This window comes from Hippopotamus amphibius, chromosome 3 (genome assembly GCF_030028045.1).
Source record: "Hippopotamus amphibius kiboko isolate mHipAmp2 chromosome 3, mHipAmp2.hap2, whole genome shotgun sequence".
Lineage (NCBI taxonomy): Eukaryota > Metazoa > Chordata > Mammalia > Artiodactyla > Hippopotamidae > Hippopotamus > Hippopotamus amphibius.
This window is the reverse complement of record NC_080188.1, coordinates 11,574,749-11,595,854: the sequence shown is the minus strand read 5'-3', so window position 1 is coordinate 11,595,854 and position 21,106 is coordinate 11,574,749. Positions and strand designations below refer to the sequence as shown.

Genomic DNA, 21,106 nt, shown 5'->3' with positions numbered 1-21,106 from the left:
TCGAAAAAATAAGCCTAATCTAATCCAATCTACTCTAATCTAATCATCTGATTTGAGTAATACAATTTGTCTCCTGAAAAGAAATCACGAGAACTTCAAAAGATTATTTACGGGCTCTTATTAAGTTTTAAAAGCCTTATTTAAAGCACACATATTTTTAGTAATTGTCCACATTTATGAGCAGGGAGCCAACAGAGACATAAAGGTAATCTGTGCTATAGATGAGGCCTGAATTTACCACGTGCTGACAATTTTATCAATGATAAATTCTGAAGTTTTGGAACTAATTATGTTTAGGACCAGAAAAAAAAAAGCCATAACTTCATTAGAAAAGTAAAACAAATAATTCAACTTCATTTAGCTTGACATGAAGCTTTCAGGCCAATATAGTATTTATTTTTAAATTATGGAGAAGATGGGTAGGTAAAATGAGAGGCTACGATGCAGATAACATTTCAAGGCCTTCTTCCAGCCCAAGATATTAGTCATAAAATGTAAAAATTTCAGTGCATTTATAATTGTTTCATCTGAATAATGTTCATCTCCATTGTCTGTTCTTCATGCCACTCTGAACTTCTCTGATGAGCTTTCTCCTTTTCAAATGATAGTGAAGTTACTGAAATCAAGGTCATATCTCCTTCACCTAAGGACTTCCACCACGAAGGCAGAGATTCTTTCTGGTTCACCTTTACTTCCTCAGAACATCTTAGCCATGTTTTATTTTCCATACATGTTTGTTGAGTCAAAATGAATAACCACAGCTTTGTCACTATATAATTACCCCATTAAACAAGGGACAGGGAGGATATTACTCTGCTTTGCTATACTTAAGAAGAGAATGCTTTCCTCACCCCCCCAAAAAATAAAGAAAAAATACCTGAAATAAAAGTAGTAACAACATGATGACAGTAACCTAAAAGAGGAATATTGAGATGAAACAGTTTCTCAGTAAACAGACTAACCTCTGAGGTTGAGTGCTAACTACACTTGAAGAGCTAAGTTCCAGAGTTCCTATAATCACACAGAAGATGCTTGAGTGTTATCGTATTTCACTAACATCAAGCTTTTTATACATAACTCTAGAAAAATATCAGAGGAAAAACAGAAGTATACACAATGTATAAGCAAAGAAGAATGCAAGAAACAGGGGATAAGACCTTAACTAAATAAGGAACTTAACATGGAATTCATTATCTAGCAAATGTGCTGAAATTCAGATAAGCAAATGCTTTGAAAGTCTGGAGGCCACAAACCCACTAACTGACCTCCAATGTCACTTGGAGGTTTGATGAGAGCTCATTCCCTCCTCAAATGTCATAAGGGTTCAGCAGAGTGATCTAGTTTTAAAGGACCAAATTAGAATAAAAAGGGCAATATGGCTACACATTTTATCAGTGTTAATTATTAATACTGAGATTAAAAAGAAAGGGCTGAGAGTTTGGTAAGCATACTAATTGGACACTTTTTTCAGCTCGTTTTCTCTGTCAGTGTGACTATTTTGCAGCAGTTCAAATATACACCTGAAGAATAATGCATTCAACTGGAAAACTGGGTTTAGAATGTGAAAACATTTAAAAAGAGAGAAGAGAATACAGTGAGATAATGACTTCTCATTTTCAACGACAGAGAGAACAAAGGGTTGGGTTGATTTTATACCAGAGGACAGGATCTTTCTTTCCTCTCTTTTTAGATCCTTGATGTGTTTAAATGTCACTGCTCCTGAGTGTCACCCCTTGGCACCCCACAAAAATGAGAAACTGACTGGGAAGTATTCAAGGTGAAAATATCACTCTTACCAGTCATTTTTGAATGTTATCTTTGTGAAACTAAACATTTTATGATGCTTTCATGATTAAGCCATTGTGGCTTGTCAAAGCTACCTAAAGTAAGAATTACACTTATTTTATTATTACTATTTAAATAACAGTAGTAAAAAATTTTTGCTACTCTTATTTATTTATTTACAAATTGTTAGGTGCTATTATCTCATTTAGTGTCTTCCCCAATCCTAGGATTTATTATTAAGTGGGGCTAAGAGAAGTCAGAAAAATTACACTGTTAATAAGAAGAGAAATCAGTATTTAACCTGATGTCATTAGATTTCAAGCCTGTTTCTTAAGTCAATACATTCTGTCTACTACATGACCCCTTCTTCTATAGAACAATGTCTTCTTTAGATTCTTACAGATTGTGCTGCTGATTTTACTGGAAAGCTGCTGTAGCACACATCTTGATTAGTTGAGATTCTGCTTAGAGATAATTTCTATTATTACTTTCCCTAATAGCTATGAAGAAGTAGGAGTAAAGAGGGCCCTCCAGAAGTGTGTGTGTGTGTGTGGGGTGTGGACGAGGGGCTACTTGGGAGGTACACAGCCATTTACAGATGGCTGGAAAGGTAAAGCATGCAGTCAGACACTGGTAACTAGACACAGTGAAATGCAGAACCATGAAAACGAATCTTTCCAAGGTATATTAGTCTCTTCCTGCAGAAAAAAATGTGCAGGGCATTTTTTGTGAGGTATTATGACTATGCCATTAATAAATATATGAGCATCTTTGGAAAGCTGGAAGAGACAGCGTTGTTAATTCAATCTAAATGAAAACAGCACAAATCAACAATAAACAGATGACAGTACCTTACAGATGAGTGCTAAAACTTGGGTAAGCAAAAGAAAAGTAGAAAGTAAAGGGTCCTTTATCCCACATGAATATGAGTTTCGTGTCTATTCTCATTACCCTTGGTCATATAAAAATGGTGCTTCGCTCCCAAATGATATTTCAAATATACTGTTATTTACTTCTGAAAGCAATGAGAAAAGTCCATGGCAGATACAAAAAGGGTGCATAGTGGAACGCACCATGTTTTAACCCGTAAGAACAATGTGCTCTAAACATTAAAGCATGTGGATTGAGGGGAATGAATAAAACAATTAACCTTAGCTTACACAGGTCTAAAAAGGTAAGAAAGCTTGGAAGTGTGAAATTAAAAAATATTAGTGTATAAAAATCAAAATTATCTTTTAACTGTCCAAGAAAATCGAGAGGCATAAAATTAATTAGGCAGTTAGAATGGCCAAATTTCTGACCATTTAACTGTTTAAAAACTTGCCTTATGGATCAACTGCTATTTTCTTATTTTAAAAATACATACTCTTTTATACTTTTTATTCACTCTTGCTCCGACCGAAGTTTGCACTGTCAGGTAAGAAAGTAAATGTGCTTATTCTATTGTGAGATAACGTAGTCATAATTAATGGTTTTGAGGGCACTGTACACAAAGCCAGATCAGATCTATAAATGCTCTGTTGCATAGTGTAATTTGGGGAGGCTCCAAAACTGTCTCCCATAATGACCTGCTGTTGGGCCAACCTTTCCACCTACCTGGCCAGAAATCACACCCTTTGACCTGATTCATTTCTCTTAGAATGCACGTGTTATATAAGTTGTGAAGAAGGCCCTAGATTTACTTCTGCTTTGCCCATATTACTACATATTACCAAATTCACTCACCATCTCACTAAGAGACCCAAAGTTCTCTTTCTATTCAGAAGAATAAAGTATATGAGAAAAATTGGATGTAAGAAAAGAATCGCAGCTTATTGGATCTGCGTACAGTTTTGGAGTTAATTTAGTTAATTGCCTTATAGATGATAGAAACAGACACAAAAGGAGTAAGCGACCTACCCAATCCTAAACAAAAACTGGGAATTAGAGGTCAAATGGGGTGTTTTCCATATCTGAGTTTTTAAACACATCATATGGTCAAGTGATACAAAGGAAAGCAAGCTAGCCTTGCAAATATGATTCAGAGGGACTTCTGGAAGAATAAATATACCATGGCACGAAGGCAGGGGTCAAAACAAATACAATAGACCTAAAGAAACTTGTAAACACCATTCCAAGAGAAAGTCTGAAGACTGTGGCATAATTAAGAGAAGGGCAAGCTTTTGCATAATCAATGGTTACCCTTAACGTGGTGGTGCTTTTAAGCCTAATATTTGGTTTTCACTTGCCAATTATTAATTTGCTTTATCACTATATTTTATCATTACTTAACTTCCCACCATGTAGCCCATATTTTAAAATATGTAATCCCACTAAATGGATTTTAATAAAACAACAACCAATTTCCCCAATTTTATGAGGATCAACATGAAATAAACATGCTATTGACAATAATTAAAGGCAAAGAAAAATATGTGATTTTTTCATTAATAAATGCATATTTCATAAGAGTTTTTAAAAAATATTTTTAATGTATAATTTTCATTATTCCTTTCTAGAGACGCATGGGATGTAAGTACCCCAGATTTGAAATTATCAAAATAGTGGGTATCACTTTAACGAATAGATTCCGGTTTTAAGAAATTATGTTTATTCTTACACAGTATTCTTTTACCAAAGCTAATAAGAAAATAAATCCTCTTTCATCATTTGGCACTAACATGAGCTAGAATATAGGGTAAAACTTGTTATAAAGAGAAATAGCTCATAAACCCTCAATAAATTTTTATTATGCTAAAGTATAGAAGGCAGAGATAAAAGCTTTTGTAAAGTGCATTTCACTCCCTATGTACTTAAATTTTCTTGTATATTGGTTATTTCCTTACTACAGCATCTGTGACAACTTATTTTTATCATTAGCTGTCCCAATTTATACCCAGTTTGTATCATCACATTGGAATATTATAGAGTTATTGCTGTGGAATTTATCTTCTAAACTTTGCAATGAAAGTTAATCCAAAAAAAATGAGTTACAACTGCATTGTTTCACATAGGTTAAAATTCAAGAAAAATGTTTTAGGTAATAATAATTAGGAACTAGGACAGCATCCAAAATGGTATTTTTATGGAAAATCCAATACAAATCCTGATTAAAACCTAACCAAGCAAAACACTGCAGATTACCTGGATTCTAATTAAATATGACAAATGAATATTTGACAGGTTTCAGTTCCAATTCTATTTATGTCAGAATGATCCATTAATATTGGTGAAATGACCAGAATTCAAGCAATACAACTGCACTTTACTGCTAGATAATAGCCTGAAAACTTGAACCCAACAAAACTCTTACTCAAATGTCAATTGCTACATTTGGATCACCCAAAGTGAATCACATCTCCTCTGTCATTTACCTATACATCATGGCTAACATGCATCACAGCTAGCAGGTGACAAATGGTTACATAAACTCTGAATTTCAAGTGTCAGTCACATAAAATCAGGAAAAATCAGTTACATTATTATGTCCCTTGGTTGTTGACAAGACTGAAAACATGGTTATAAAAAAAAACTAAAAGTCTTCTTTGGGAAATGTTTCTCAGTAAACATTCTAGCCTCTCAACAAGCTCACCTGTTAGTTTTCCATGACATGTATGTTTCCTAAAAAGTAACCACTATGTGTTTGTCATATATAATTATGTTTTTTATTCATTATTTCTTTCTTGTTTTAATGGCACTAAATCCCCTTAAACTCAAAAAACAGAAAATAACATTAAATATGATTATAATGCCAATGATAGTTGACACTCAAAAAATATTTAATTGTACTTTATGTTGTTTATAGTGAGACAAGAATCTTTTAAAACACAAATAAAATTTTATGATATCATCAAAAGGTAATGCAGATATATTAATGCCCTTAAAGTAAATTAATCCTGCCTTCCTGGGGGGGGGATGTGTATACAAAACATTATTAGGGTATTTTTAATTTAATTTTTACTTTTGTGCAAAGCACTTTAAACATATTTGCCTTAAATATACAACCATCAGCACTGCAATTCATACCAAAATTTTTATACTTATTTAAAAAGTACTAAAAAATGTGAATTTTTAAAAACCATATCAAACTCCCATCCACATAAGCACACACCTCATACACACAGATAAGCATGCCTTTATAGCCATACGGCAAAATGCCATTTCATCTCTGGATAATTAATCAGGAAGGATGTCAGTCATCAGAAACTGATATCACATCTGCTCAACCAGGTAACAATGTGGAAAAATAATTATTTAACATGATTTAGTTTAAAAATAATTTCACTTGGGGTCATTTAGAATATATTTTTCTCTACTGTTGAATTTTAATATGCATAGGTAAACTTCAAGAAAAAAATCAGACTTTCTCCTGCCCTAGTATGTTCTATTTGCATATCATCACTCAAGAAATTGGTATGTAACAAAAATTTAGAGTGTCTTATTTCATTTGGGGGATGAAATGGGGAAAGACATAAATTCACTTCAAGGTTTCACTAGAGATAAAAATGTGTGTGATTCCCTTTCCTTTCCCTGCATATAACCAAATCTATTTTTATATATGAAATAATACAGTTAGCAAGAACTTTACCATTCCATTTTTTGACACAAATTTATTCTTCATGCTCTTAATTATAACCTGAAATCCAAAATACAGATCATCTAATCATCTTTAGGAACATAAACAAATGTGAAAAGTTTCAAAAGCACTACTTGCAATCTAACTTTGTAACTTAAAGGAAAGTGTACATAAGGCCAATTGTGATCATTATGAGAACCATCTCACAACAGGATAAGAATACAGAGTTCCTCCCTTTCCCTTGCACAAAAATGAGAAAAAGCTTATAATTAAATAAGAGGGGAGTTCTAATAGCATTTACAATATATTTTGGAGAATAAGGTAATACTGTTCTCCTTCTTTGACTCCATTTCAGTTATCACTTGAAAAGGAGAGGTTTGAAAATGTTTTCCTAAATATCTAGGAGAAGAAAGAATACAGTAAGTTGTGTTTACTGTCATTTCCTTGTACCGAGATTGGATGATTTCAATTGAAGAAATAGTTGCATGACAAAAATGAATAGAAGAAGACAATAACACGAGACTTTTCTCAGTGGCTATTGTTTAGGTATTATGTACTAGTTTAGTTTTTTTCCATAACAGGTACTATTCTGATTAATTTGTAAATGTGTTTATTTCTGACACGCTGTTTTAAAATGATGGTGCAAGTTTGGTGAATTTTATCTACAGAGTTATGTTCCTTTATTTGGCATTTCTGTACTTTAGCAAATATTGATTATTTCAAAGAAAACAGGTTTCGTGTCAGCTATTTTAGTTTGGTTTTAGACTGACCTTCGCAAGTCTACTTATTACGGCTCACTAGCGTGATTAAGTGTGTGGATGTTGTGTTTGCCCCTACCATTTTCCATATGCTCTGCCTCACCAACACTGCCATCCGGCGTGGTCCTTTCATAGTTGTCCTCTGGGAGTGGAAGGGCACCCAGTCTTGGCCCTGATGAACTCTTACTGCTTGGTGTTTCTGACTCCTCCAGCCCGCTGTCATAGCAACTCTGCAGTGACCCCTGATGTGGGTCCTGAGGCTGACTCACAACAGAAAACGTCACTCTACGAAATGGCTGTAAGAGAAAAGATTCTGAATGTCACTAAGATATAAGATTGTAAATAATCTTACTTTAAAAATACATAAATTACATACATTAAGGTCGACTGACGACTTGTTCAATACAAAATGGTTAATATGATATGTTGAAATCTATTTGGTTAACTCTGTATTTTCTGAGGCAATACCTAGAGTTTAGATTTTCTTATGGAAAAACTGAAAATTCCCTTTCTGAAACAGAAATAAGAAAACATCAATGTCACTAAAACACACATTTAAATCTGATATGTTACTTCCACGTATTCACCATATTTCTTTTCTGTAGTCGTCACTTCAAATACGTTTTTCACAAATAGACTCCTTATAAAAACAAGGGTCAGTGATTTTGGAAAGCAATACATATAGAACTAATCCACTGTAAGAAGACTTCATTTTTAAATACTTTGTCCATACGGCAAATGGTTTAAAATTGTGTCTTCTGGTGATTGACTTAAACTATTAAAGTTACAGCTGATAAATAGAAATTTAGATGTAGTGCTAGGAAATCAGAATATATATATCTTACTTCACTCATATTATATAAATTTCCTAAGGACCCTGAAAGTGTAAGGGTAGTATTGAAATAATAGACAAAAGTTTCCTTAAACAGGGAATTCAAAGTAAACTAAAAAAATTTAGTTGTATGCGCTTTTACTATGACTATACACAATTTGCTCAAAAAAGTAACATCATGCACCGTCTTTAAGTTGTATTTAAAGTGTGCTGCAAATCTTTACCCAATTGGACACCACAATTTACTATTGTACTAATGTTGGCTGGATAGACTACTTACTATGTATGGAATTTAAAGGTTATCATAACTTCAAAATAAAGCAAAAACATTTTAGGCTCATTAAGGGAACAAATTAATGCCATACATTGTCAGAGCTACGTACACATAATATTTTGGGGAAAAAATATAAAAAGGTTGTGTAATATTTGATTGAGATTATTCTTGGCAATAGTTGTGTTCATTAAGCTCTTGTACGATTTGAAAGTGTCATAAATGTACAGATTTTGGCACCTATAACTCAGACTGGTTCTTTCTAATATAAAGTATAAAACTAATTGTTGCCAGAATAGTGAGAAATGTAAAGAACTTTTTTCGTACTTTTAAAACTTGAACGCTAGTGGTACAAATCACTAATCACAACTGGGACCAGTAGAATTTTTAAAATGTTAAGGATTACCTACACATGGTAGGCTATTAATGGGAAAGCTCAGAAGAATTGTGACATTTCTCCAAATTTATAAATTGGTTTTACTAAAGACAAACACATGCTTCCACAAATCTTCCCTTTATTTTGTCTCAGATAGAAGATTGGCCAGGAATATTATCTATTGCTCGTATTTCTAACCCAGTACCTCTCCCTCCATGTCCACATTTGGAGTGTACAGTCTTTATAAAATCTTCTTTTCATTTAATTCAGAATCAAACTTACAAATTCTGAGTGTTATTGGAAAGGGAGAACATTTAAAGCGCATTCTCTTCTTTATAATGTTTCACTGAATTGGGCCTGCAGATTTTTAAACAATTAAAAAATATTTCTAGTAGAAACAGTATACACCCCATGGGCCAAAATTTACTAGAAACAAAATCTCCAGAAATATTTCCCTTATTTCACTATAATTCTCATATTGCTTTACAGTAGTATGATTGTGATATTTTACCTAATTTCATAATAAACATAGAAATCAATTTGTATTAACTATGCTTTATCTTATGTATGCATATTTTCTTTTTCTTTTTTTTTCCATTTATCACTTCCAATTGACTTCAAACTCTCTGTGAATTGTTTTATGTTTGGTTTCACCTCGTAAATGAGACCAGTGACAGTCTCCTAAAACTACATTGTTCGGCACACAGAAGATACTGACCAAATACTACTGAAAGGTAAAATTTTAATGACAATGTTGAATTTAGGAAAGGATGCCGAGGGTCATGAAAACACATTATCACTTCAAAACATAGCAATAGGTTAAGAAAAACATAAAAAGAAAAAGGAGGTCCTGGTGGCGGTGGCGGGGAACGAATTGGGAGACTGGGATTGCCATATATACATTACTAATAAGAAAAAAATATCAAATTGTACACTTAAAATATATGCAGTTTATTGTATGTCAATTGTATCTTAATAAAAGTTCTTTAAGAAAAAACAAACAAATAAAAAAGAAAGAAAAAGGAGGGTCAAATGCTGTTTTTAATTCTATTTTAATAATTCTCAAATCTTTTAGAATCAGTCCACTAATGCAGAGAAAGTTCCAAATGAATACAGAAATACATAAATTATGCTAATAAATTGACAAAGAGAAATAAGAAATTATGAGATAATGTTCCATTCTGATATAAAAATAGAAAAGAGGGTGATGTATGAATGAAGGTGAAATCTCAGAATCTGTGCTTAAATGCTGGTTCTACCAAAAGTAATTCTAGAAAGCAGAGACAGGTGACAGGCTATGTTTACAATGAAAAATGTCAAAATAAAATATTTTTCTACTATGTATTATATAAGAACTACTATGAATCTGTGCATTTTAATTTCTTGATTCCGTACCCTATTTTGACTGTGAATATTTTAATCCCAATGAATTATTGTCGGTTACATATTAAATTTAATGATGGAAGGAAAATGTTATAATTTTAAAATACTAAGATCAATATATATACTAGAAAATGCTTAGATCCATTAATATCTCCTTTTTATAAAAATCTTTTTCATTTAAAATAATATGTAAATGAATAGGAAAAGTTTCATAATAAAAATCTAAAATAAAGAATATCACACAATAGATCATAAAATACCCCATCTATCATTTTTAGCTACACTTAAAAATATCCGAATAGAATTCTACATACAATATAAACATTACATTGCTATCTCTTAAACTCTATTTTGATAATTTTAAATAAATAAAAATCTTGTGGCAAACTGTTTAAGTTGGTAATATAAACCAAATTAGTACAGAATTCTGAATTCTGAAGGAAAACCCATTAATGCAAGAATTAAGCTTTAATTCCAGTAATAAATCACACATGTAGACTTAGATAGATAGGTGGATAGATACGCAGATAGTTCAGGAGACAGAAAAGCAGCTACACACCATCCTTCATCATTGGGTTGGGTCTATTGAGAAGATAGATTTTATGGTAGAAGTTATGACACAGAATTCATATTATTTATATAGTTCAGATATATTGACTAAACCAGAAATGTGACAGAGAAAGTGAGTTTGCATTGTATATGTTACCGTTACTTTGTTAATGACTGATACTCTGAAGCAGATTGGTTTAAGTGGTGATCCCTAAACCTAGACATGTCCTAGAGTCACCCAAGAGTACTTCTGAGAAAACACAATGTCAATATCTGGCCTCAACTTAAACCCAGTGAATCAGCATTCAGGGTGGAAATGGATATCAATCATTTCTAACATCTCCCCAGGTGATGGAGAGGCACATAGAAGAAGAAGAAACCCTACAATCAAAAGAATATTTGGTCAAAAAGAACAAACTGCTTCAGGAAGCAAGCTGGTCCCATAAGTGTTCATAGAATTTCCCTGGAGAGTCAACAGAACCATGGTTCCATCTTGGGATGCAAAAGTATAACATGAAGATCTCCAGTGACCTGAGGTGTGTGAGCTTTCTATTTTTCTGTGAAAAATGACTTCATGACTTACAAAGGCAAGCTGGTATACACAAAACAGGAAAAAGCAGAAGAGCTTGAGGAAAAAGTGGCAGCTTCTCAGCTCCTTGAAACTATGAAATGTGCTTGCAAGAAAGAAGTCTCCAAGTAAATTGTTCCAAAAACTGTGAGTGGGACATGTGTGAGAATTATAAACAAGAGGGAGTAGAAATCAAAGATTTTCTTAGGCAGATAACTAACCTAATTAAAGGGGTAAAATTGAAGACATGATCTGACAATTCCCTGCAAAAGAGTACGAAGAAGAAATGTTGAAGGCAGAGGATTATGCTAAGAAAGAATGGGAAAACAGCTATAAGAATGGCCAGCAGGCCATTATACAGCAAACCTGTATGGCTAACTGGACCTAGTCATTATACCTACATCTATTTTGTCCCATTTTGTCCCAGGGTTTCAAGGATGTTCCAACAATAATTCTACACATTTAAGAAACTCTAAACCTTAGAGGTATATAAAAACAGACAAAATATAATATGATTCCAATAAAATAAAGGTACCCCCAAAATGCCATGAAACCTGCTTAGGAATTTAGGGCAGGCATTAACAAAGGAGGGGTTTCTGGGTTGATATCTCTAAAATAATTTTGATAAATAATATATATTTGAAGGCTGATAATTGATTTCATATCTGGGACCAGCAGCAAAGGATAAAAAATAGGGTTAGTGAGAAAACCAGGTCACTTTTGAAACTCAAAAGCCAAGGAAGCTGGTAGGAAAGAGAATAAAATCTTACGTGATTAAAGGCATCAGAGATGTTGAGAGGAATGCTGATTGCCATAGGTGCATCGGATTCATCCATTAGGAGGTCATATTTGCTATATATCTCTGAACTCTGGGTAACAATTCTAGGAGATTAAGCCACAGGAAGTAAAAGACCCACTTGTAAATATATGGAGAAATGGAGAAAGTGGGGACAGACTCCTAATTTGTAAAATATGGTATAAGAGAGATGTTGGGTGGCCGTTAAAAGAAAAACAGATTTGTGTAAAATCTTTATTTTTTTGTCTTTCTTCACTGTTATTGAAAAATTTTTGCTTTAGGGTAAATAGTTGAAGATGCAACAGAAAATGGCAAGCAAAAACATGCTTAATAACATAAGGTTGTCGAGGAAAGAAATAAGTCAGAGACTAGAAGTAAACCAACTACAATTATTAGAGAAATGAAATTAAACATAAAATCACAAAGGCAAGGTAAACAATAAAACTTGTTGAGGAATTGCATGTATAGTTTATGTGTGTGTTTAATGAGAAAAAATTATGTATTAGAAATAATAGGGAAAAAAAAAAAGATTTTAGTCCAAGCAACCTTATGGATTCCCTATTGACCTCAGACAAGCTAGCTGACCCTTGGTTCTTGTGTCTTAGGCTCAGGGTCTGTAAAATGCAGAAAATAATATCTGCCCCTTACTAACTTAAATGCTCTGAGAAATAATGAGATAGTTTATACAAAGAGCCTTAAGCTCCCTCAAAGACATATACTATAAAAGGTATTATACCTCAGGCCACAGCTATATAACTAGAGCTATTTCCCATTATGTTTTAGGCTTTCTTTTTTTTTTTTAAGAAAATATAGAGCTGGCCCAGTAATTTACAAAGTTTCTAAATATAATTTTAAAAAATTCATATGAAATTTCAAACCTAATTCTCCTATTCATGAACTAAGTTTTTATTGTTCTAAATGCAAGTTATTTGTAAAACAAATAGGAACATACAATAACACCCACATTTTTCAAAAACTATTTGAATCTAATCATTTATTGAGCATGAATATTTCTATATTCAATTATTTAAAAATGACACTCATCAATTAGTTTTTGTTTCCATTATGACACACTGGAGACTTTCACTTGAAAACACATATGTATTCAAAGGCAACTCTGGATAATATCCAATTCCTGGGGAGTGGGATGTACTTCCATCCTCATGCCAGGTCCCAGCTGATGAAAATGCATTAGAATTGACTTTGCTTCAAATTACCAGACTGGGAACCAGTTCATTCTTTATATAATCTTTATCCATTCTTTATATAATTTTATTCCCTTTCTATTCTAGAAATCTAGAGGTCACATGGCAAGTGGACACAGGTGTGAATGGAGAGGTCCTCTCCCTTCTGTTCTTGCCCTCATGCTGCAGGGATCCGTAAGTATGGCTGTCTCTTCCTGTCTTCCATTCTGATGAGCCCAAGGTGAGGGACGTGTGATTGCCATGATCATTTCCACATAAAATTAACCTCATAGCCTTGAAAGGACAAACATAGCAAATAAGGATTAAGCTGGGTGCTGTGAGGATATACAGTGTAACATATTCAATAAATGCATTTGCTTATTAATATTTTGGATTTTTTTTAAATTTGGAAAACGTGAACAGAAGTTAAAATGGTGTATTGGTAAACTTGGGATCAAGAGAAAGACAGCCTGCTTAGATGAGGAGGGGATTGAGAATATGTCTGGATGACAGAAACAAGGCTTGTGTTCTAATGACAGTATTGCAAGGAGTAAGGCATTCATGAAGGGAAAAGGTGATGAACATTTGATTCATTCTTCTTTTTTTAAAAACTTCATCTCCACAATTGATAATGTGGATTATCAAAGAATAACCCTAAATCTAGACATTCTAGCAGGTTTAGAGGTCACATATGAAGTTATCACAATCTCCACTTTACTTCAAATATGGAGTAGAAGCCAGATCTCATCCTGCTCTCATTCTGAGAGTTCAAAGAAAATTAAGTCCATACATTTCAAATTCATTAGAGGACTGAAACAATTTTCTAAATTTTTTTTTAATATCTAGAAACTTGATGTCGAATTCTAATACTGCCTCATTTTTTATATTGCAGGGTCATTTTAATTTTTTCTTAATTTTAGAGAACCATATAACTGCCCTTTTCTTTGACAGTACTGGTTTAATAGCATACAGTATTTATAAACTGCACTTTTGAAAAAATTCATTCTGAAATTAATAGTAATATGGTATTCTGTTTTCAGAATGCAGTCATTGTCAAATATGTATCTCCAGGTGCTACCCATTTAAAAAAAATCTTTGTCACAAAGTTCATTTATAGTTTCTAAGAAAAGCAATAAAGACCAGATGCGTATTTGCAAATATATGATAATAATACAAACTTTTTTATCCATTCTTAATTGTTAGATTGACTAAAAGGTAACCATCACACCATAAAAGCAAATATTAAGTCCCATAATCAGACACACTTAAAAATACTGCCCTTCCATCGACATTAGCAAAATCTTCTACGTTACAACCTACACAATAATAATGGATTGATTTCTCTGACAGGGAAGTGGCCAATTTTTGAAAAGGGAAAAGAAAAGAGTTGAACTTTAGGAATATCCTATTATACACAATGCTTACAGTAAAAGGGAAAACAGAATCAGGTTAAGAATGTAGAAACTTTCCGCTCGGAGTGCATCAACCTAGTGACACTACCTTTATGAGGATTTCATTTGCAAGAGGACAGAACCCTAAGGATCCCTCTGGAAAGAACTTCCGGTTAAATCTCTTTCCCTATTGAATGTTGCTCTGTGTCTTACAGACAACTTTATTGGGAACTTTAAATTTTCACCTTCCTTTTTAGCTTCAATAGTTTCTCTATAAATTGTCTCCTTATCTGGAACTAACATACAGGTGTCTCAGTCACATCAATTATTTCTGAAAGGGCTGAACAGGCTTTTTTATTTTTTTAATTCACTTAGTTATGTCCATCAAACAGACTTCTAATGACTCTTTCTGTCAGTCATAAAGCACTGAAACAGTCATGGAGAAGAACATTGTTGAATTAAAAGGAGCGCTGCTTTTGCTTTTTATTTTTAAAGAGGAGCTATCTAACTAAGACTGTGAGATCTTTCCTTGCAAATGAACAGGTACTTGATTATTCTGCAAACATTTTCAACCAGTGCCAGTGGCTACTGAAAAAACATATCCAGGATTCCATAGTGCATTAGTTGGAATATGTCTGGCAGAATCTTCAAACAAATTTTAATGAAGTCTTTTAACTTTTTAGGGGCATCTTCTTTTGCTAATCTTAAGGTTCTTCTGTACTTCAAACTGCCTTTCTTTCTTTCAAGTCAATAGTAGATGAAAAGGTATTAAAAAGAAATATGTTGAGACATTTGGATTGGTTAATTAAAACACTCAATTGGGGAAGAAGTTAAATAACTATTTCTTTTGACTTGCATGCAATTACATATTTAACATTATTGTGCATATTTGTCCTGCAGAAACTAAGAATGCAGGTTATTCTTTATAGTTCTTAGTCCACTAGATCACAAACAATTTAATATTGCAAAACAATAATGATGATAGTATTAAAATAGTAGCTATTCATTTTACTTGTGTTGTCACTTCTCCTCATGCATGGGTCATACTGATATTCTAATATTGAAAATGAGAAAAAAATGAATTTAATATTCAAACTACAGCAAGAACTATGTTAGCCTAAAAATACAAGCTTGTCTCCTATTTTTTTTTTCTAATGAAAAATATCAGAAAACAGAATAGGCAAAGGCTAAAACTCTTAGTAAATGTAGGCAAACATTTTTTCCTGAAAACTTCTAAAAAAGATGTGCTCTAAAACATAATTTTGTGTCCTTTATATTGTGGACACGTTGTTCAATCTATTCTTTCTCTTTTTTCTGGTTTCCATTAAGCCTAGTTGAGGATTTGGCAAACTTTTCCTATGAAAGGCCGGAAGGTAAATATTTTAGGCTTTGTAGGTCACAGGTCTCTATCACAACTACTTATTCTGATGTTATCCTGCAAACACAGCCACTGAAGAGACATAAATGAATAAGAATGGCCATGTTCCAATAAAACTTTATTTATGGAAATAGGAATTTGAATTTCATATAATTTTCCTAATTCATAAAATGCTGTTTTCAAAATTTTTAACCATATAGAAATGTAATGTCAAATGTAAAAAATACAACTTTTCTGTTGTATTAACATTTTTCAAGTTATTGTGGACTTTTCAACCAGTGTGTAAAGTCCTCATAAACAGTGTGTAGCAATTATACCTCTGTTTCAATAATAGTGCCTTGAAAATAGTTTATATTCAATTGTCATTTGTTAGCCTGTTTTAATATTTATTGTCCTCTTTGCAAATAATTCTGAACTGGAGAATCAGGGGACTTGGAGTCAAGTACCTCCTCTGATACTAATTGTACAATCTGGTGGAAAGAATCTGGTAGAAATCTTTCAGTTTTTGCATCTTCAACTTTAAAAGGAAGGAGTTACAACAAGTGATATTAAACATCCTTTCCAGTTCCTTAATTCTTTGAAACTATAACATAGATTTGTTCAATAAGTGAATAAATGGCTGAAATCTGTGATTTTAAAGTAGTCTTTGCTCACCCATTAAAAAATTCCTTCATATACTGTATGGTCTTGAAAGCATTAATGCAACTTGAAATGCATTTAGTCATGAAATGAGAACCATGGACAAAAATATAACAACCAAACATGTGAATGAATTACCTTAACGAAAAGTTACAAAGATGACAACATCTTTGCAAAAGGTATTTGTAACAAGTAAAGACATTCTCTGGAATGTCAGCTCCATGGAATATGTTTGTCTATATCCTCCCTATCCTCTGAAACCACCTCTTCTGTGATTTCTTCTTTGACTCAACCACAAAAAAATGTTTGTGTTCCTACTGTGTGCCAGAGGCTGTGAAATTTCATTCTTCTCTTAAACGTAGGCTTCAAATAGCAGAGGTTAGCAAGGTTGGTATGAAATTGAGTAGTGAAAACATGCTGGGCCTGTTGATTGGATTTTACCTCCCAATTCATTTGAGACCCTACACAGTCCCTTGTAAATTTCTATGTTTACATGCACAGAGAAACAGGAAGGCAGAGGGAGTCCTAGTTAGGAAAAGAGAATATTGACAGGCAACTAATGAGAAAAAGACTATCTTTGCAATGAAATTCAATTCAACAAAGACTTATTAAGCACTTGCTTTGTGCCTACCACTGTGCTGAAGAATCCACATGCTGCAAACTTAGGCATTAAGCTCAGCTGGGCAAGTGTAGATTAATCATACAAAAGCACTCACAGAATACAAGCAAGGGTTTCCTTTTCCTTTTTTTTCCTTTTTGCTATTGTGATAATCATCAAAAGCTCAGTTCACAAGCCTCTCAGTTACTTTGCATGACTGTTCTACATACCCACGGAGCTCCTGAAGCAGCTGAATGAGGTCGATAAACCTGTGTCTTAAACTACACAGTTGGAGTTAGTCTTTAGCAGTTCAAGGGAGCAATGTTGAAGAACCAAGTGGAACTCCTAAAGAACTGCCCAGGTTTCCAACTACTAAAACACTGAAAATGAACAAATAAACAACAACAACAACAAAGACAAAAAATAACCTTTAAAAAGCTACCTCCTAAAATACATAGATGTTTAGAAGCACAGACAGGAGCCTGCCTCATAAACACCTGAATCAATTATCCCGTACTGAAATGAATGAAAATAAAACTTGCATTTTAGGATCCACGCATATAGATGCTCCAGATTTTTTTTTTTTTTTTTTCTTTTATATCTCAGACATTTCATCAAAACTGCACCTGGTAAAATCTGTTTGGGAAACTACAAACATTTTAAAAACACTGCGTTTTCATAGATACCAGGAAGGTAACTAGCAGGAGAGTAACATCACTAAAGCACAGGGGCTGGGCACACTTTTGATTAGTGTTTTGAGCTCCGCATGATGGTGGTCAAACAAATTGTTTCAGTGTGTAAATGAGGATCTACCTTCAAATTGCAATTTTGTACAGAGCAGCAGTAATATCAAACACCTGTAAGACCATGACTCTACAACAACATTCAGGCCAGCTGAGTGCAGACAATTTATAAGTCTTATTAGTGACATGAAATTTTCAAGATAAACAGCATTACCTCTATTTTGAAGGCTTTAGATTTCTCAAAAGTCAGAAATGTGGGTAGCCAAAGGGACAAAAACTTCTGAGAGTTATCTCTTCACACTTAACTAAATATTGTTACTATGCTTTCTGTATCCTTGAATGGACTAATTGATTGGCTTCTGAGAATATAAAATAAAGTAAAACCAGATTCTAGCTCAGAATACTTTCCACCTCCTCTCTCTTTCTTTTCAGTTTTTTACTGTTAGAGAAAAGCACCAACTGACAAAAATTGGCCATCCAAATCAGGAATATAATAAAAAAAAAAATTAACTCACACACACAAAAAACAAACAAACAAAAAAACATGTTTTCATAGTCTATGGAATGGAGGTCTGTGTCCTTAAGTAGTTTTTCCTGGTCTGGATGGATTAAAGTGTCTGACAGGAATCAAGATAGACAAATGGAATAAGGCTCTGAAGTGTTACTTAAGCATTTAATTATTAAACTGAGTTGAAACCTAACTAGATTCAAGCTAGAATCTTCTGCTACCCACGTGAAACTTCTGCTACCCAGATGAACCCATTTCCTCTGCCATCCATGCTGGTTTACTTGTCTTATTTTATCTGTACTTTGTTAAAAAGGAAAGTTACCAATGTCCCGAAGGAAAAACCTATTCAAAGCCCAGTGCATGCTCATTTTCATTATTTAATACAAGTCAAATGACTCCAGAAATATCACTGAAAGTGGTTTTGGAAGGCAGAAAAGTGGACCCTGATGATGTCCACATCCTAATCCCTGGAAACTGTGAGCAGGTGATCTTACATGCAAAGGGGAATTTAAGATTGCAGACAGAATTAAGTTAGCTAATCAGCTGACCCTAAAATAGGGACATTATTTTGGATTATCTGGTTGAGCCTAGTGTAATCACAAGATTCTTAAAAGGAGAAAGGGAAGGTGGAAAATGAGGTCAGAGTGATGCAATGTGAGATCTGTACTCACCTTCTCGAGCTTTGGAGAGGAAGGGGCCACATGCCAAGGAATGCTCTTGGCCTCTAGAAGTTATTACAGGTAAGGAAGGGAGCATATTTCCCTCTATAGCCTCCAGCGTAAACACTACCTCACCTTGATTTTAGCCCAGAGAGACCAGTTTTTGATTTCTGACATCAAAAACTATAAGGTAAATAAATAAGCATAGTTTTAAGCCATTAAATTCTTGGTGATTTGTTACAGCAGCAATAAGAAACATACAGTGAGTCATTGAGTCTAAGGTATGATGGGAAGAAAAGAGAGGTAGAGCAGTTGGAACTAGATTTCACATTTATGAAAGAGGTTAGTCACCATTCAAGTTTAAATTGATGTTCCATTCCTGGATAATTCCACCTGTAGGGCATTGAGAACCAGCATGTAATTCTAGTAACTACTTATTTTATGAAACACACAAATATATTGTGTATTTTATGTTGAAAGTGTTTACTAACTATAAAAATGTTAAAATAATCTTTATAACCTTATTTTCACATTTATTATTCTTTTAATACAATGAAAGTACCAATATCAGACAAAAACAAATTAAGTGGATTAGGTCTCTGTCCACTCATTCATGTGGGGAAAACCACTTCAAATTTACATTTCAGTCCTAGCTTATCGAATAACTAATATTGTATTGGGGGAAACCCATGGACTTTCAAATCAGGAAACCATAAGTTATTTTCCTGATGTCAACCAGAAGTTGAACACACTTGGGCCACTGACTTAATTCTTCTGAGCCAGGACTCAACTTCTGTAAATATAAATGATAATCTCTCCATTTTAAAGATGCAATGAAAATCCAGTTTGATCTTATAAGTGACAGATTTTATATTATAAAGTGTTCTATAAATTATAAAGTGATCTTATAAGTGACAGATTTTATATTATAAAGTGTTCTATAAGTTGAATTGAGCTCAAATTTTGTCCATAGGCCAAAGATTTAGGGAACTGGTAATAGTCACTAAAAAAATTCCATAAACTTGGAAGAAATGAATTTTTCCCATCATGCTAGCATAAGAAAAATAGTAATGAATGTCTTGATTTTCAAGAATAGCCTCATCTATACTGGAGAGCATTAATAAATTCTAATTGGTATCTAACTGGAGTTACCATATTTGTAGATATTACCTCTTGTCTGCTACTTTCTTATTTCTTCTTTGTTTTATACTTGTGTACTGAAGAAACTTTCTAGGAGGATGAATTCTTTGTGTTAAAACTTGAATTTTTTAGAAGAAAAAAAGGAAAATAAGTTCACCAAATAAATAATAAGTAAGCATGTTGGCATTTCATTATTCTTTAGGGAAATGAAGATACCCACAACTTGACCCTAACGTGAGGACTCAAAAGGGATTCTCATACAGAAGGGCAAGTAGTCAGAGACACTGACCAGAGTTTAATTTTTGGCCATAATTTAAAAATGTAACAAATATTATCCAATACTTGCCATATATTATTTCAATATTAAATGCCACAAGAGCAATTTATTTCACTTACCACCTCCTTTAGAAAAATGGTCGAATTCTTAAGCTTAGAAAATGCATATTTTTAAGCACGAGGGAAAAACAAGTCCACAAAGCAATAACATCATAGGACCATCATATTTTATTACTAGAAGTACTACTATCTGACTTTCTGTCTGTTTACATTTCATATTTAGAAGATACATGGGGAGCCATATCTAAAATAAAATATTTTATTCCTTTTATTTTTTTACCTTATGACCTTTTCCAAGTCTGTGATCTTTTTTTTTTTCCACACAACTTTATGTACGTTGACATTTTGTACACATTGCTTCACTGATATCTTAATTTTCACTTTAGAAGTGCTAAAATGGTAACATGTTGGCACCTATAGTTTGTCAAATTCCTTATAGTCTATTCAAGTTTTTGAATCACCAGTGCTTCTGCCCCTTGGATCTCATTATACACATTCTGTGTATTAAGAAATAAAATTAATAATAAACTATGTAATTAACTCGTGTTCTGGGGGAAACAAGATAGTCATGGAATGTCTGGTTTTTTTTAATATTTAACTTTAGTCTTTTTAACAACCGGTTATATTGGCAGATTATGAATTAACTAAAGATAGCAT

The 21,106-nt window shown here is 33.2% G+C and overlaps 1 protein-coding gene across 9 annotated transcripts in view; it reads right to left on the bottom strand.

The window, feature by feature from the left end:
• The window catches only part of PCDH7 (protocadherin 7), a 393,865-nt gene that overhangs the window by 207,519 nt on the left and 165,240 nt on the right, over positions 1 to 21,106 (bottom strand). For 6 of the 9 annotated variants that reach the window (XR_009052517.1, XM_057725951.1, XM_057725949.1 and 3 more), the window contains exon 2: positions 7,178 to 7,394. Coding sequence is in view for 7 of the 9 variants with exons in the window: in XM_057725951.1 (XP_057581934.1) it covers positions 7,178 to 7,394 (217 nt within the window). In the remaining 2 variants the exon portion in view is untranslated. Of the gene's footprint in view, positions 1 to 6,716; positions 6,740 to 7,177; positions 7,395 to 21,106 lie in introns of those variants that run through there. The other 3 variants (XM_057725955.1, XM_057725950.1, XR_009052518.1) reach the window with 3 other exon arrangements.